The sequence below is a fragment of the Glossina fuscipes genome, unplaced genomic scaffold, assembly GCF_014805625.2.
Source record: "Glossina fuscipes isolate IAEA_lab_2018 unplaced genomic scaffold, Yale_Gfus_2 0, whole genome shotgun sequence".
NCBI lineage: Eukaryota > Metazoa > Arthropoda > Insecta > Diptera > Glossinidae > Glossina > Glossina fuscipes.
In genome coordinates this window covers 42,393,249-42,409,444 of record NW_023998414.1, presented here as the reverse complement: position 1 = coordinate 42,409,444, position 16,196 = coordinate 42,393,249, and the positions used below count along the sequence as shown (strand labels likewise).

The following is a 16,196-nucleotide window of genomic DNA, read 5'->3' as shown; positions in this document are numbered from 1 at the left end:
GAGAGAGAGAGAGAGAGAGAGAGAGAGAGAGAGAGAGAGAGCGCTCACCATAATTTCGGCACATTTATTCAAGATCATGTTATGAACTTCATCCTTATTAATTAAAGCCACTATGGCTTTGGCTGCCATTACACGAGTCTGCATCTCCGGACAAAAGCCACACTCCGCTATATGTGGTAAGAATTCAGAAAGTTTTAAATTTGATTCTGTCCCTTCAAGGGCTGATGGATAAAGCCGGCTCATAATTAGCAGCAGCGGATGCAATTTGTGCGCTTTCTGTTGATTTTGTATCAAAACGCTGGCACGGTGCAGTTGTTCCAAAAAGTAGTCATATAATTTTGGATAGCGTAAAAAGAAAATGCGACCAGTCATTTTATTTCGAATATTCAAATTTTCCGAATCTTTATTCCGCTGAACACCAAATGTGCGTGTAATTAAGGCAGCAAATAGCAAAGTAGCTGAATTTCTTTCCGACCAATTATGATTGTCATATCCATTGATTGCGGCTATAATGCCATCCGCTACGAATTCGCCAACAGCTTCGTTTAGATCAGTACAACGAAAGAGAGCCCGAAGTATATTTAAGGCATGTATGCGACTCTCTGAACTTTTTTCACTTGCCGCACATAACTGTAAAAGATGGGACATGCAGCAATATAAAGATTTTGTAGAGCCAACCTTTAGCTCCGATGTGATTAAGGCTTGAACCATAAATGGTATACCAGCGCTGCGTCTGGTGGCACAAATTTTATCATGATTGATCTCTTGTGAAGAAATAAGGCTAATTAAATCCCTTAGCCAAGTCATTGGCAAGGAATTTAAATCGAGTGATTCCACTGTCCATAAACGGCAACAAAGTTTCGAGAAACCCACATAAGCTTGTTCAAAGGCGCCACGGTGCTTAGTTTCTGATAATAACAATTTGAAATGTTCACCAATCTCTAAAATTTGTTCTTTCGTTATAAGGAACTGTTCAGTTGATTTATTAAATTGAATGGGAGAGCACATAACAATCTCGCCCAAAATAAGAGAAACTTCTTTAATACTGCGCCAGGCACACAATAATACCATCTGGGACGTCGTCTTCACCGCGCATAAATCAATATTTCTAGCTTTCGGCGAAAGAATTTTGTGCGCGCTTTTGCCCTCACATTCTTCACAATCCTGCATCAAATAAATGATTAAGATGAATAAGAGTATGTATGTATGTATGTATGTATAAGCAAAAGAAATGTCTAAATGCTTTACCTCCTGTCCAATCGATTCCTCATTGAAGGCACTCAAATCGTTCGGTAAAAGACCTTCAGGCGAAGAATTATTGATAATCGGTGCTACGACCATTGTCAATTCTTTACAAAACATTATTAACTCAGCCACTAGTATTCGCCAGGAAATTTCCTGAGCTAAGCTGCCGAAATCTAACTTCTTAAGTATGTGCTTAATAGCGAATAATAAGCCGTATATGGGATTCCATTTGGCAGCCTCCAGAATGCTTTGCTTTGCCAGTTTTAAACCTTGCTTCGCTGCTATTAATAGCCATTTAATAGCTGCGTATGGGCAATTCGCGTAAGATGGCAATTCAAAATCGCCAAATATTCGAGGATTAGCTCGATTGCATAAAAACTCGAGCTGATAAGCAGCCGTAACGGAGTCCACAGGACGAATAGAAGTCAGCAGCTTTTTTATTTCGTCCAGATTAATATTCAAATCATTTAGTTCGATTAAATAACAATCTCCATTGTCTTCCACAAGTTTGAGCATACTTACAGAAAACTCTTTATTCATCTCGTAGGAATCAGCGAGCACTGAAGCAAGTGCGTGAACGGCCCTTTTCGGCAATAAATTAATCAATTTCAAATTGCAATTAATACCAATACGCATACACTGTTCTAATAGTTGCAAAGATATAGATCGCCTCCCGAAATTGGCGTCTAAAAACAGGTTTTCAACCAATATGCGCATAACGTCTTGTAGAAATTTTAATTCCAGTGGCTGATTTTGCACCGCTTTTGGTGGCTGCTTACCTTTCAAAATTTTCACCAAATTAAGCTCACACCTGACCAATGCTTTACTTAGTAGAGCCAAGCTCTTCTGTCTGATCGCAGGACTCTGACAATTAGCGTTATATTCAATGTATGTAATTAAATGTTTACATTCTAAAAGTGTTAACGGTTCTGTGGTTTTGTGAGTTTCCACCAAAAGACGTAACGCCATAATTCGCGTCTCATCGCAATTCGAAAGAATAGAAAGTTGCAAATTCTTCGAAAATTGCTGCATTATTTCTTGGAAGTTATCAATCCGAATGCCTGATTTGCGTACGGCCCATAACGCTGACAATTTAGTGCTAATAGGTATCCGAGGCTTCTCCTCATACGTTATAATGACTTGTACTACTCGCGGTTCACATTTTACTGCTTTAACGATAAGAATTTCAATATCGGCTAAACGAGAATCCTGCGCAGCGGCAATATTTAGTAAATAGTTAATCCAAATTTTAATCCAGTTCTCGAAAGCTAACTCCTTATGATGGGCAATCATAAGCGCTAATCAAAGGACAAAAATATTATAATACTCAAGGTTACTCATTTTAAAAAGAACACATCTGTCTTAGCTGACTCACTTTCGAATAAATTATTTACAATAAAATCTCTGCCAAGATTTGCGGCGAAAAGTTCAGAAAACAATTTCAGACAATTCGTGATAATCTCTTCGGCTCCCAAAATAACAGCAGCTTGCTGCAATACAACACATTTCATAGACAATGATAAACGCTCGGAATTGCAGGCGTCATAGATTTTTTGCAGCAGGAAATCGAATTCCACTTTTTTAGCCGCGGCAACGATATTGCGCATAAGATCGCGGCATAAATGCCGCACACTATCCATATGGTGCTCTAAGTAAGCAACAGTAAAAATCAATAATTTACGTAGAATTAACTTTATATCGTCTAAAGTTTGCGAGGATTTTAACGCGAAATTCAGAATTAATTTTGAAATCTGATAAAGGGCACGAGTAGCGCAAAGCAAAATGTTAGGCACAGTAGCGTTTAAGTTAGCAATTTCGTCAATCTTGCCGCAAATATCACGTATATCAGCGGAATATTTTTGGAAATCGCTTTGCTCGCAAGTATTTATGATGCCAACGCAAAGAACAATTTCATTAGGATTTTTGGTATCTTTAGCTGACGCAATGAAAACATCATAATTATCAAATAGTTTAGCAATATGTGCCATCAAAATTCCAGAATTTGTGCGCGGATCCATGGGAATATCGCTGTCTAATATAATCTCCTTGCAATTCAAATTTAATTGTTTCAATTGCTCGGCATAAGAAGTCCTCAATAGACGACCGAATTCTTGAATGCAACATAACATGAAGCGGATGGAATTGTGAACATATGAATAATACTCATTGCGTACGGATGGTGAACTTAAAACGCTAAAAATTAAAAACTCTTATTATTATTATTGGTTTTTAAATTAATTTGCTTCTTCATACCCAAGCTCGGTAACATATTTATGGACAGAAGCACAAGCAAATGGAAAAATCAAATGGATGCATTGCTCTAGAGCTTTTTTTCCACATTCAAAATTTTCAAAACACCCGGACAGGGAAGCTATAGCGGAATTCCAATTAACACTCTCTTTCTCGTTTTTGCCTTCTTCTACAATCCGATGGAGGCTATTAACTAAAGAGTTAATTATAAAAGACTCATCTGTTCCGGCAGTGCCCAATCGAACCATCGTTATTAAAAGTCTACATAAAAAAAAAGGTAAATAAAAATATGTTAGGAGGATGCCATTCTCCTATTTGCCATTTATCGATAATTTTTGAAAGTAATAACTTACTTTAATATTTGATTACGAACAGGATGTTTAAGAGGACTCGCAAAATATATATCGCAAAGGAACTGTAAAGCGCCGCCATCATTTCCCATCTCCTTGAAAACCTACAGACAATTATTATGACAACATACGGATCCTTTCTCTCTGTTATTGATGACTTACGCTTTTCACACAGTTCACCTGCTCCGGCACAGTCTTTGCTTTCTTCATTTCGACGCAGTAAGTTTCCTCGCCTTTTTGAATATTAGAATTGCAAGAATTACAAGAATCTTTATATAGATTGCAGTAAAAAAAAAAAAACTTATTGGACAAAATCCTACTTACATGATTCATACTGCTTCGGTATAGAAATCAGTGCGGCACGCATTTCGGAATTTTTTCGAACATTCTCACCCGTTTTAACTGAAGAAATTCTTAAATTTAAAGAATTCATTTTTTACTTTTTTTTCTAAATTGTCTTCATATATAATATGTTTACCATGCGAACCATGTGAAAACGTTGAACGTCATACAAACAGCTGTTTACATAAATAAATAATGAACAGTTGAACAAAGAAGAAAATTTTTGGCACGCATTCATTAAATATAAAATGGCATTCATTCCACCAGTTACTAGACTTTCTTCATCAATAATTAGAATTTTGGGATGCAATCCCGGTCCTATGACTTTGCAGGGCACAAATACCTACTTATTAGGTACTGGAAAAAGGTAAATCCACAACTTACAACGCAGCTTAAGCGAATAAGAGAAAAATATGTAATTTCTATCCATTTGGAGGCGTCTTCTGATTGACACTGGCGATATTGACGTGCCTGAATATCTGCAACATTTAGGTAGAGTTTTGGAGGAGGAAAGAGCTACAATAGGCGGAATTATTTTAACTCATTGGCATCATGATCATGTAGGTGGAGTTAAGGATATTTTAAGAATGTTTGCTGATACAGGTATGTCTTTGCATAGTTTTTAATGTTATAAATATTGGACCTAAGCTCAAGCGAAAGATTTTGTTTAATAATTTCTTTTTACACTAAAGATTGCCAAGTTTACAAACATCCTCGAATAAACGAGACCGACATGTGCCCCGAAATCCCGCCAAATGTTCAAATTCAATCATTGAAAGATCAAGAAGAATATGAGGTAGTTGGGAGCAAACTGCGAATAGTACATACTCCTGGACACACTACTGATCACATTATTCTTACCACGCCTGAAGGGATACTCTTCAGTGGGGACTGCATATTGGGTATATAACGATAAGCTTAACTTAAAAGTATATATATATAAAATAAGTTTGGTTTTCAGGAGAAGGTACCGCGGTCTTTGAAGATTTATACAGTTATATGAAAAGCTTAGAAAATATATTAAGCATTAATCCTGCTATTATATATCCTGGACATGGTAACATTATAGAAGATCCAATTGCGAGAATAAAATATTATATAAAACATCGATTGCAAAGAGAAGAACAGATTCTCGATCTTTTCATGCGAAATCCTCACAAGCACATGAAATCTATGGATGTGGTGAAAGTGATATACCAAGAGGTCCCTGAACACCTGTGGTCTGCCGCTTCTCTTAATGTTGGTCACCATTTGTCAAAACTTGTAAAAGAAGGTAAACTCTTAAAGGTATTGCAAAGCACCGAAGAAACTTATGTCTTAAAGAAAACCGGTAACCTATAAGTCAATAAATGAAATTATGAAATGTAGTTAGAAAATGAAATGACGACGGCAATTCATACGATCGGGTGCTTTGTCTGCACCCTTTTATGGTTTTCGTATATCTCATTGTAATAGAAGGTGATAGCAGTCAAACTATGATGTATCTTTAAATAAAATTTTACATTAACGCGTAAATATGGAAAAGTTTGAAAATAAAATTAAAAAAATCTTTTTAAAATACTGATTCAGAAAACGGCAACAGATGTTAATTTTAGTAAAAATTTTTTTATTTTTCGAAAATATGCTACGTGCGTTAGCGGAGGATGGTATTATGAAATTATATTTAAAAACATTTAATGTGCGATAATTTCACGGCCAACTCGAGAAAGTGCTAAATAGCGAATGTTTTCACGTGCTTTCACATACTGATGTCACTTGAAGGATATCCTTTTTCATTTAAACGAAAAGAAATTTGATCTCCCGCAAAGCATAAAAGACGTGAAAAGGATTAACAAGGTAGTCCTAACTTTGCAACGATGGGAAAACTTTGATAGAATGCAAGAAGACAGCTCTCTATATTTGAATTCTTTATCTACAAAATTAACCCAATAACAGAATATCACTCTCCACACCTTATAAGCAATAATTTCCCACGGAAAAGCCGAGGTTTATGATAAGGAAAAATAAACTAAGAATTTCCCTTTAAGTCACCATATTTGAAAATATTTACATATATTAAAAGAGAAAAAAAAGCAAAGAAGAATTCAAAATATTGTTACGAAAATGTCATTTTTGGTGATTTGATTTTTCATGATAATTAGCCGATTTTCTAAGAAATTAAATCTACGAGAAGAGAAAAACCAAGCACACATTCGTGGCGTCATTCAACTGGCGACTGGCGACTGGCGACTGGCGACTGGCGAAAAGATTAACCACAATTGTCAGAAAATGGATTAATGGGTTAATGGTAGCGTGCATGTAAACGAGTGTATAAGCAGAATATTTGGGGAAGACGAAGAGAGTCAAGTCAAGAGAGCTGAATTGTCATGTTCAAACGGATAAGACTAGAGCGAGTGTTAAAGCCTTGTTGTAAATATAAATTTCTGTAAATGATTTGTAAATAAATGTCGTAAGAATTGTGAATAAAACCTAACCACTATCCTAAAAATCACAATTCAGGGGTACGAACTTAATTTCAAAAGGAGATGATTAAATACCGTAAAAATCACAAAAGACGGATTTACGTTACTGGGTTTTTCGGACTTTGTATCAAATTTCATATTTTAAGATAATAATCGCAATAGAACTCTCTGTCATCAATTCTATTATGAAACAAGCGAGAGAGTTGTATTCGACGGTAGCCGAATCTCCCGCATACCCGCCACTATGCCTTTTGCATTCTACTCTGCCAAGTTCTTTTTTTTGATACCCATATCGCTGGTATTATTAAGAAAAAATTAACCGCGGTGTCGGCCATATTCATTTTAAAATTAATCTATTTTTAGGCACTTAATATATCTTCATTTGAGGACTGTGCAGCGTAGTTTTAACCGTTTTGTCTTGTTTGCCTTATGATAAATAAGCATTAAATCTCAAAAACGTGAGGAAAATCGAATTTAATTACTCGCAGCTTTGTGTCGACACGGCCGATTGGTTCCATTTCTGGGCCTAGAGAGTAAAGTATCTCGTAAGGCAAATGTGGAATGTTGCCTTGTAACTTTAACAATTTCCAAAAATTTTTGTTCAATAAAACTGAGTTAAGTTCAGTTGATGCCCCACTGCGCGCTTCTGCTCCGACCAATTTGACCCATTCTCAATATCAATCTGCGTACAGAAACTTCCAATGTTTCGACCTGATTTGAAGTCGATATATTTATTTTTGCGACCAGGAGACTACCAAAAGCACACACCACACCGGCGCATGGCTATGGCTGCATCAACTCAGAATTTTACGCTGATCAAGAATATATATACTTTATAGCGTCTCTGTGCCTTTATTTTGGATGTTTGTGGAAAAATACAAAATGAGTATATCCCATCTTACAGTGGCGGGTATAACTACTGAGAAAGTTATATTCGGCTGGGGTTGAATCTCGCATAGCCACCATCATTAAAATCTTTGTCACCCCATGTTTTTATCTTTTATTTATAGTCACCAAAAACTGAATGAAATAAAATTGAGATTCTATCAACCTTTACTTCCCTAAAATGTTTTGTTAGGGAACAATTAAATTGTTATGTTCTGACCACCATGTCGCATCGGCCATAATTAATTAAGAGTTAACACGCTTAGCTTTTCGCATTCTACTCTTTAAGCTCATTCCTTTGATACCGATATGGAGGATATTTCAAAAAAAAAAAAAAAAAAAAAAAGTTATCCACGTGCCAATTTATTTGAGATGAGGTAACTGAACGTATTTTTTGATGTGAAAAATTATATCATTTTGAATATATGTTAGTTAGTAGCTATGATTTTGATGGGAACTAAGTACTTTTTATATATTATCTTATATGCATGTCTATCCATCTATCGCAGTTAGCATTGCGTATTTGAAATTCAATTCAAGGCTTGTTTCAATATATTTTTTTTGTTTTTTCTTCACCTCAAAGGCAAAGCTAATTTTAATTTTATATTTTCATATTCGATGTTTCGAAATATTTTCCTGAATGACTTTTAAAGCGAACTGAAATCGAAAATCTCTTAAAATTCTTGCTTAATTCTCGTTTTTCTCTCCGCTTACGTTTTTTAATTGCCCTTCGTGTTTATCATACCATAATTGGATCCGATTTCCATAACTTTTCCGTCGAAATGCTTCTTACGACAAACCAACAATTTGTAAATATTAATATAAAATTTTTTGTTAATTATTTTACAATTTTTATTTTCACATTCGGGAAACGCAAAAGAAACGCCGATCTCAAGAGACAGAAGATGGTGGCGGTGGTGACGGTGGCGGCTCTCCATATAAAAAACAACGTAAATTGCATAATGATAGTTACGATTATATTATAAAACGTGGAGAAAAGTTATTAGATCGTTGATAGGTGGGCATTGAAATAGATTTTTAAAGAAATATTATATATATGACGCAATAATTTTCATTCTTTTTATTCTCTCAAAGGTAAAGGCAGTTTCGGTCAAGTGGTGAAAGCTTACGATCATGAAGAGAAAGGTTTTGTGGCGATAAAAATCATAAAAAATGAGAACCCGTTCTTACATCAGGCACAAATTGAAGTGAAACTATTGGAAATGATGAACCGTGTAGAAGGTGAAAATAGATCTTATATAGGTAAGTAAAGCGATTAAGTCGAATTTTCCAAAAATTCTTTCAACTTTATTTTTCAAATACGTTTTGCTCCTCGTTTGTCTAGTTCAGCTCAAACGACATTTTGTGTGGCGAAGTCATTTATGTCTTGTTTTCGAACTATTATCCTATAATTTATACGATCTGTTACGTAATAGAAATTTTCGTGGTGTCTCGCTGAATTTAACGCGCGAGTTCGCTCAACAATTATGTAATGCTTTGTTATTCTTGAGTTCTCCCCAATTGAACGTAATACATTGCGATCTGAAGCCCGAAAATATACTGCTTTGCCATCCGAAACGTTCAGCTATAAAAGTGATCGATTTCGGCAGTTCATGTCAGTTGGGTCAAAGGGTAAGATTCCCATATCTCATTTAGTATATATTTATAAATGAAGTTTCATCGTTTTGCCATACTCTAGATATATCAGTATGTCCAATCACGTTTCTATCGTTCACCCGAAGTCCTATTGGGTATACCGTACAATATGGCCATTGATATGTGGTCCTTGGGTTGTGTTTTAGTAGAAATGCATACGGGTGAATCTTTATTTTCCGGTTGCGATGAAATCGATCAGATGACTAAAATTGTTGAAGTATTGGGTATGCCACCTAAATATTTATTGGATCAAGGAGAAAAGACTCATCAATTTTTTGATAAAATTGTTTTGGACGGTTCTTATATACTGAAGAAAAGTGAAAACAGCCGTAAATATGAACTGCCCGGTTCCAGAAAGTTGCACAATATATTGGGCATCGACATAGGTCGCTCAGGTGGGAAACGGACTGACGAATCCGAGCATTCAATGACCGATTATTTGAAATTTAATGATTTGATATTGCGAATGTTGGAATTTGATCCAAACATACGTGTCACGCCATACTATGCTTTGCAACATAACTTTTTTAAACGTGCTGCGAACGAAAGCACCACTGCCTATTGCCTCAATTCGGAATCAACGGACAATACAGGAATACCGACTTCGTTTAACTGCAAAGCAATACAAGAACAGTTCGTAGATCCAGAACAGACCACTCAGGGTAAATAAAGAAATTAAGTTAATTATCCATGCGCAAAGTGCGCTTAATATTTTTCTACTTACAATACATTTTCATTAGCTCGTTTCGCAGAAATGACGTATTCAAATTTCTTGTTTTTTGTTCTTTTGTGATCAACACTGATGTTTTCTTATAACTGAAGCTACTCTCTGCTATATACTAGCCCCAAAAGGGTTATCTCTTCTTTTTTTTATGCTAATCACTTTCTTACTAAGAGATTTTATAGATACGTTATATAATACCTTTTTATTTATTATTTCGGTTTACTTAAGGTCTTCTTATGCATGCAACGCCGAGCCATCCGTCCAGGAGCTTATGTAGCTTAACAGGATATGATGGGGTGGGCGGCGAAGATTTTAACAGCCGTGGAAGCATCAGTAACAACAACAACAACACTTCATCACCAAGTAACAGAGTTAGTGAAACAGGAGGAAACTTTAAACATACAAATGTAATGCTGAAGTCGGTATATAGAATGCAGGATCTTCAATATGAGCATGAAGATGAGAGTGTTTATTTGGCCGCATTAAGGAGTGTATTGCCACCATCTACTGCCAATACTAATAGCAATTTTTTTGCTCAAGCCGCGGACACCAGTGAACATCATCATCAGATGCGATGGTGTCCACCCCTTGTAATGATAAATAATCTTTCCCCCATTTGGGAAGAGGCTTGCAATGAAAAGGCTATCGAAAGCAATAACGCGAATCTTGTTACTTCCACCTTACCTACAGATGCAAATTGGAGCTCTAATAGTAACTTGGTTCAAACAAACGCCTTCATGGAAACTTTCCATGCACATCAACATCAGTCAGGTGAAGATGAATGCGTAAAGTCATTGTTCCCAATCAATCCACATTTAGCAAATCTTCAAAATTATGCACTCTCTTCATTGCCTGTGGGTTCAGCTAACCTTCCACAAACGGAGACATCTTCTCATTTAGTGACAACGGATTCAATTATAAATACTAGGATGACTGGAATTAATTCTGTCTATATTAGGTCGTCCGCTAATTCGTATATTGACAAAATGCCAGCAACAGCAACAGCAACAGCAGCAGATAGTTCAGTTTTGCAACAATCAAAAGGACAATTACAGCAATACTGGAGCTCTGAAGTGCAAATGCTAGAAGAATAATGCAGCGATATGTGTTTGTCTGTTAGCAGCGGCAGCAGTAGTAACAGCGGAGAAAACAGAAGCTGCAATAGCGATTACGGTACCTCGAGTGACGATACTTCTTCACTCATGATGAGTGTCTTGGGTCAACAGAGTCCTCCAGTTAATAATTAATTAAACTTTGTACGTTATTTAGTGTGAGGGACGGGAGAGTGGGTGATTCTCCGAAGTGTGTACGTATATATAAATATTTACTATAAAGACTTTTGTTTTTAATTTTCTCGGCACTAAAACTGTACATATTTTTCCGCTTTTCGGATTGTATTTATTAAATACTTTTTATTGTTGAAGAAATTTTGAAAGCTAAAATTTATGAAAGCTCGTGTCTTCGTTTAGAGGATGTTTGAACAATTTTTTCTATTACGATTATTTTCGTTATAGTTATATATATATATAGTTATGTTTAGTAAGCCATTTCTAATTAACTTAATTTTTGACATTTATGCACAGATCATGGATAAGCATTAAACGATTTTAATCTGGATGAGATTGTCATTCGACATAATTGGAACCAGCTTTAACTTTGTAAACATATTTTCATAGTCAAATCCTACATTCCTAGCTTTAGAGTAGACGTGATCAGTCCACCGCAAAACAAAATCTCTAAATTATTGTCGCCGATAGCTTGGATTTATATCAATCGATTCGATCTAAAGGTTTGATACGTATTTGTATCAAGATTGGCGTTGACAATTGCAAGATTCTTTATAGCTTTCATTTTTGATTCATCATCTAAAATTCGCCTCAAATCAGTGTTGAAGAAAGCTTTTTTTTATACTATATGATCGTATTAAAGGCCGTTACAAGCTTTCTTTTACTATAAAGCCGTTCATCATTCATTACATTTATTGTACGGTCTTCCTTAGTACACTGTACGTACGTTAATAGTTTATTTGGCTTTTGAAATTTCTCTCTTCGTCGCAAGTATTTTCGGTAACGTCCATTACTATATTATTACTATATTATGTTAGTACAAAAACTGCAAGCTCTTGTAACCTGGTTGTCAATATATTTTGCAGTCTTTAATTTCGATAAATTAAAATTTCAATGATTACTATATTTTTCTTTTTTATTTTTATTATAGTGTTTACTTTTTGGTAGGTAATAAAAATTTTATGCACTTTGTACGATTTCCACAAATTGAGTTTTTCCATATTCCATATTTAAATTTGTGTAAAGATTTTTCATAAGTTTGTCGATCGTAAACACATGCAACTTCGAAATAAATATAAAAACATTTTAGAATAGAACTTGTGCACGATAATGTTTTTGTAATTTGTTAGCTTTGCAACCCAGTTTCATTTGCCATTTGGCTTGAACACGTTTCATCATATGAATATCACGTGCCTTACGAGCGGCCGCATGCTGTTGTGTAGTAGACCAACCTAAGGAACGATAGGTACTCAATAGATGATGTAGCCTACGGTCGGATTTTTTAGCTACAATACAGCGGTTTGGATTTAAATATTGTTTATAATAACGCAATAAAGAGCGATGACCTATAACTGCCCCGGAAGGTAAGACCAATTGATATTCATCGCCATCTAACAGGTCAGGTACGACCTCTTCATCGATATCCATACCTTCTTCCTAAAACAAGAAGAAATTAACAGAATAGAGATGAGACGATAGGAGGCACAATTCTATTACGTGATCTGGGTAACTGGGACTATAGTCATAATAGTCTGCGTATTCTGCCAATGCCAAGCCTTCTTGTAGCATTTGGCAATGGCCCTTATCAATCATATGTTTGCGCACAGCGTCCAAGGTGTAAAAGGTTTTCCCGCGATCGTTACACCACAAGCAAACAAAATAAATTGCCACCTTCTCACCCAAATAATAGAGCAAACCTTCCAGATCCACACAGTACTCTGCATCAGGTATGAAAAATGAATGAGCTATTGACATGTGTTTTAAATTATCCATAATATCCTCGGCTTCGTGTACGCAGAAGAGACAATTTCTAACGTTCAACGGATTTTCTGGCAATTCTTCCAATTCTAAATCTGCACCTACAATTTCTTCTTCTTCTTCAATGTCGTCAAAATCGTCATTGTGTATGGTGTGATTATTATCTGTTACCAAAATATATTTTGGTTTATCCTGAGGAGAAGTAGCTATTGTTGAAGACGCCTTTGTCCCTATTACAGATCTACTTGTTATTTCCTTATCAATTCCATCGTTTTGCTGCTCGAACTTATGCTGATTATCTCGATGCTTCTTGCTGTTCAAGTGATTGTCGTGAGCGTTGTGATTGCCGAATTGCTTGTGACAAGCATTACAATATAAGCTCATTTGCCTGTCGGCATTGACCATTGCCTCAGCATTACGCATTTCTAAAACGCGAGTTTGAAAATCCTCGGCCGTAATTGGTGGCATTTCTGCAACTCGTCTTTTCAAATTGTACCGATGCCAGTCAGTTTTATAGTGTTCCCGTTGCATGTCTGCGTTAGCGAATTTCACGCTGCAGTTGATGCAAGTAAAATTCGACATTCTTTGATTCTATTTTTTAATTTCACAATTCAAAAATTTTGATATACAATTTGACGATTGAGCCGAAAAAGACACACGACACGTTCTCTTCACAAGATATGCAGGATAGTGCAGTCGTAGCAGCTGTTATAATGCACAGGGTTGTTAAACGAATTCAACAGCCCATTATAAAATTTTATAGTGTAAAAGAGATTTATATTTGATTTTATTAAAATGGCTATTATATCTTAAATAATTTAACTGAGTGTTAAAATAAAACTAGCAATAGAATAGAAGTTATTTATAATTAAATTAATAATGAAGCGCCGAATTTGAAAGGTGCATAAAATAATTTGTTCCTATTAATTTTAGGGCAACGACTTTTTGTAGACCTTCCGCCCTTTATCGTTAATTGTTATAATAAAACTATATTTTCCTTTATATTAATTTGAAGAGCTTTATTCTTCTAAAACATTATCCAACCATTCTTGTATCTCATTTTTATTTTCGGCCCCTTTTACACCTGGTAGGTGTCGATCTGGTTCAACATTTGCAGATGTTTCCTGGCTTTTTGGTAAATCGATTTTAGCTGCTGGATCTGTGCTTATATTCAACAAATCTTCCAGTTCATCATTTGTTTCATTATCTGTTAATGGTTTTTCCGGCTTTTGGCTTCGGGCTGAATCTCTAGATTTTTGACTGCCCGAATTAATTTTAAGTTTAGGATTTTCTATATGTTCCTTCAACACCTGTTGATATATCTTTTCGCTTGCCTCACTTGCTTTTTCCATATTCAACAATTGTTCCGCGCTAAACATAGAAGCCGCATAATCCATTCGCTTGTAAAATGGTATCGTTTGCAAGCCTACGTTCAATAATTGTAAATTAAATTTAAAATATTCGCTCGCTTCCGTTTTATTTAGCAACTGATCATTTTCCGCTATTTCCCATTGCTTTTCAGTAGAGAACTGAAAATGACCACCTATCGAAGTGGGCAATTGAGACATCAATTTAAAATCTCCCGCACGCATTTGCTCATTTTCTGGATTTTCACTATCCATTTCCAACGGATAATCTCTTTGTTTTTGCGCTGGACATCGTCTACCACCCTTAGACCACTCATGAACTTCAATAAATCGCTCATCACTGGAATCCACAACATCTACAACACTACGCACTGTATCATTAGGTCCCGAACTAGATGAATTTGTGCAATATTTACTTTTGCTTCTGAAGTGTGCTTTCATTTTGTGTCGTTTACTAGAAAAAAAAAATCAATAAGCACAATTTATCTTCATTTTAGTTTCTTGGCATTAGACAAATAACTTTTAAAATCTTACTCTTTGGATCGATTGTCCTTGCCTTCCATTTTATTAGTTTGCTAAAGTTTGTCCTGCTTTTAAGACTTGTTTACGTTTTAATAATTTGCTTAGAAACCGCTTTTTCAACTCAGCTGTTAACGGTAAATAAAGCTGCCGGATCTAATTGCTAATTTCAATTTATGGAGAGAAAAATCCAGGGTTGTTCTATTTATTATGATCGTTGTATGATGAATGATATTGTGCCGAAATTGAAGAAAAGGCAAAAACTAAAAAATAATACGACCTAATTTGAATTTCTCAATACCTACTGTTTGCATCTGTTGACAAAGAAGAAATATACAATGAAATGTATACAATGCTCTAAGTTTGGACATTATTTGCGCTCAGGATTTTGATGGTTCTTCTGAATAATCTGACGACAAGGAAATGCCATCTTTAGGGGTTACATTTAATAAGTGCTGGTGACAAAGTATTAAAGTTTCAAATTGCGAAGATTGAAAAAAACATATGAAATTGCTTACAATTCAAAAGGAGGTATGGATATTGGAATGAAAAACATATGAAATCAAAGAGAGGTATGGAAACTCGATTGAAAAACATACGAAATTGTTTACAATTCAAAAGGAGGTATGGAAAAAACGTATGAAATTGTTTTGAAATGTCTCTACGGAAGGTGAAATTTGGACGATGTATGGAAAATGTAAATAAAAGAGTGACTTTAAGCTGATTAAAGTATAATTTAAGAATTTGTAGTCCGTACCGGGCATGGGCAGTTGCTTGATCTTGTGGGGTTTGGCGAGGGCTGTGTTGTTACTTCAAAATGGTTGAGAAGGCGTGAAATATTAAACATTATCAAATATTAACGTGTTAAGTAGGCTTCGCATTATCGAGAGGCGAGAAATTCGTTCCTGCCTATGACATTATTCTGGTTCCCCAGGAATGTTGGGATCATGCTCGCGGGAAGTTAAAGTTTCTTCTTTCAACTGTGTGCTATTAAATGATAAATGAATGAAACGTAGACTATGCGCGCCCAACTAAAATACTAAAGATTGTACTCAGTCGTTCAAATTTTCAATGCCCCAAGAAGTTAGATGGATGACCGTGGTTTAATCTATATACTCTTCATTCAATTCCGCAGTTTGAAAATGGTTATGACCTGTCTACAAACTCAGTTCTGACAATTAAAGAAATAAAGACTTTATAGTGGGGTTTTGGCAACCATTAAATACCCAATATCACCCTATAATTATGTAAATAACGACTTGTCAAATTAACGTGTTATATTAGAAGTGATCGAAAAATTGTCCCGATCAGAAGCAGTTTGTATATAGATTTCCATCTATAAATATCTTAAA

The 16,196-nt window shown here is 35.4% G+C and overlaps 5 protein-coding genes across 8 annotated transcripts in view; 2 read left to right on the top strand and 3 right to left on the bottom strand.

The window, feature by feature from the left end:
• Nucleotides 1-4,347, bottom strand: part of LOC119636277 (thyroid adenoma-associated protein homolog) — a 9,064-nt gene extending 4,717 nt beyond the window's left edge. For 2 of the 4 annotated variants that reach the window (XM_038031581.1, XM_038031589.1), the window contains exons 1-7: nt 4,170-4,278; nt 4,008-4,078; nt 3,849-3,949; nt 3,499-3,756; nt 2,621-3,438; nt 1,249-2,543; nt 49-1,164 (exon numbers count right to left, since the gene is read on the bottom strand). In XM_038031581.1, the coding sequence (XP_037887509.1) occupies nt 49-1,164; nt 1,249-2,543; nt 2,621-3,438; nt 3,499-3,756; nt 3,849-3,949; nt 4,008-4,078; nt 4,170-4,278 (3,768 nt within the window). Of the gene's footprint in view, nt 1-48; nt 1,165-1,248; nt 2,544-2,620; nt 3,439-3,498; nt 3,757-3,848; nt 3,950-4,007; nt 4,079-4,169; nt 4,279-4,323 lie in introns of those variants that run through there. The other 2 variants (XM_038031595.1, XM_038031603.1) reach the window with 2 other exon arrangements.
• A 30-nt stretch (nt 4,348-4,377) lies between these two features.
• LOC119640513 (beta-lactamase-like protein 2 homolog) lies at nt 4,378-5,721 on the top strand. The gene is made up of 4 exons (XM_038038605.1): nt 4,378-4,554; nt 4,624-4,790; nt 4,880-5,089; nt 5,149-5,721. The coding sequence occupies exons 1-4, from the start codon at nt 4,436-4,438 to the stop codon at nt 5,526-5,528; spliced, it is 876 nt and encodes a 291-aa protein (XP_037894533.1). The 5' UTR covers nt 4,378-4,435; the 3' UTR covers nt 5,529-5,721.
• A 2,282-nt stretch (nt 5,722-8,003) lies between these two features.
• Nucleotides 8,004-11,967, top strand: LOC119638387 (probable serine/threonine-protein kinase dyrk1). The gene is made up of 5 exons (XM_038035147.1): nt 8,004-8,552; nt 8,630-8,797; nt 8,880-9,166; nt 9,234-9,852; nt 10,143-11,967. The coding sequence occupies exons 2-5, from the start codon at nt 8,758-8,760 to the stop codon at nt 11,006-11,008; spliced, it is 1,812 nt and encodes a 603-aa protein (XP_037891075.1). The 5' UTR covers nt 8,004-8,552; nt 8,630-8,757; the 3' UTR covers nt 11,009-11,967.
• Nucleotides 11,968-12,122: 155 nt separating this feature from the next.
• Nucleotides 12,123-13,649, bottom strand: LOC119636675 (zinc finger protein 622). The gene is made up of 2 exons (XM_038032211.1): nt 12,698-13,649; nt 12,123-12,637 (listed from the first exon to the last, which is right to left on the bottom strand). Exons 1-2 carry the CDS (start codon nt 13,538-13,540, stop codon nt 12,287-12,289), a joined length of 1,194 nt encoding a protein of 397 aa, XP_037888139.1. The 5' UTR covers nt 13,541-13,649; the 3' UTR covers nt 12,123-12,286.
• A 328-nt stretch (nt 13,650-13,977) lies between these two features.
• Nucleotides 13,978-14,980, bottom strand: LOC119634407. Its single transcript, XM_038028551.1, has 2 exons — nt 14,860-14,980; nt 13,978-14,779 (listed from the first exon to the last, which is right to left on the bottom strand). The coding sequence occupies exons 1-2, from the start codon at nt 14,886-14,888 to the stop codon at nt 13,978-13,980; spliced, it is 831 nt and encodes a 276-aa protein (XP_037884479.1). The 5' UTR covers nt 14,889-14,980.
• Between the last annotated feature and the right edge of the window lie 1,216 nt (nt 14,981-16,196).

Bases quoted from the DNA above. Each gene is read 5' to 3' on its own strand.
- LOC119640513 (XM_038038605.1), top strand. From the start codon at position 4,436: ATGGCATTCATTCCACCAGTTACTAGACTTTCTTCATCAATAATTAGA. The intron at 4,791-4,879 runs GTATGTCTTTGC...TTTACACTAAAG, and splicing joins AAGAATGTTTGCTGATACAG to ATTGCCAAGTTTACAAACAT. The intron at 5,090-5,148 runs GTATATAACGAT...TTTGGTTTTCAG, and splicing joins CAGTGGGGACTGCATATTGG to GAGAAGGTACCGCGGTCTTT.
- LOC119634407 (XM_038028551.1), bottom strand. From the start codon at position 14,888: ATGGAAGGCAAGGACAATCGATCCAAAGA. The intron at 14,780-14,859 runs GTAAGATTTTAA...TTTTTTTTCTAG, and splicing joins AAGGACAATCGATCCAAAGA to TAAACGACACAAAATGAAAG.
- LOC119638387 (XM_038035147.1), top strand. From the start codon at position 8,758: ATGATGAACCGTGTAGAAGGTGAAAATAGATCTTATATAG. The intron at 8,798-8,879 runs GTAAGTAAAGCG...TCGTTTGTCTAG, and splicing joins TGAAAATAGATCTTATATAG to TTCAGCTCAAACGACATTTT. The intron at 9,167-9,233 runs GTAAGATTCCCA...GCCATACTCTAG, and splicing joins CATGTCAGTTGGGTCAAAGG to ATATATCAGTATGTCCAATC.
- LOC119636675 (XM_038032211.1), bottom strand. From the start codon at position 13,540: ATGTCGAATTTTACTTGCATCAACTGCAGCGTGAAATTCGCTAACGCA. The intron at 12,638-12,697 runs GTAATAGAATTG...TTCTTGTTTTAG, and splicing joins GTCCCAGTTACCCAGATCAC to GAAGAAGGTATGGATATCGA.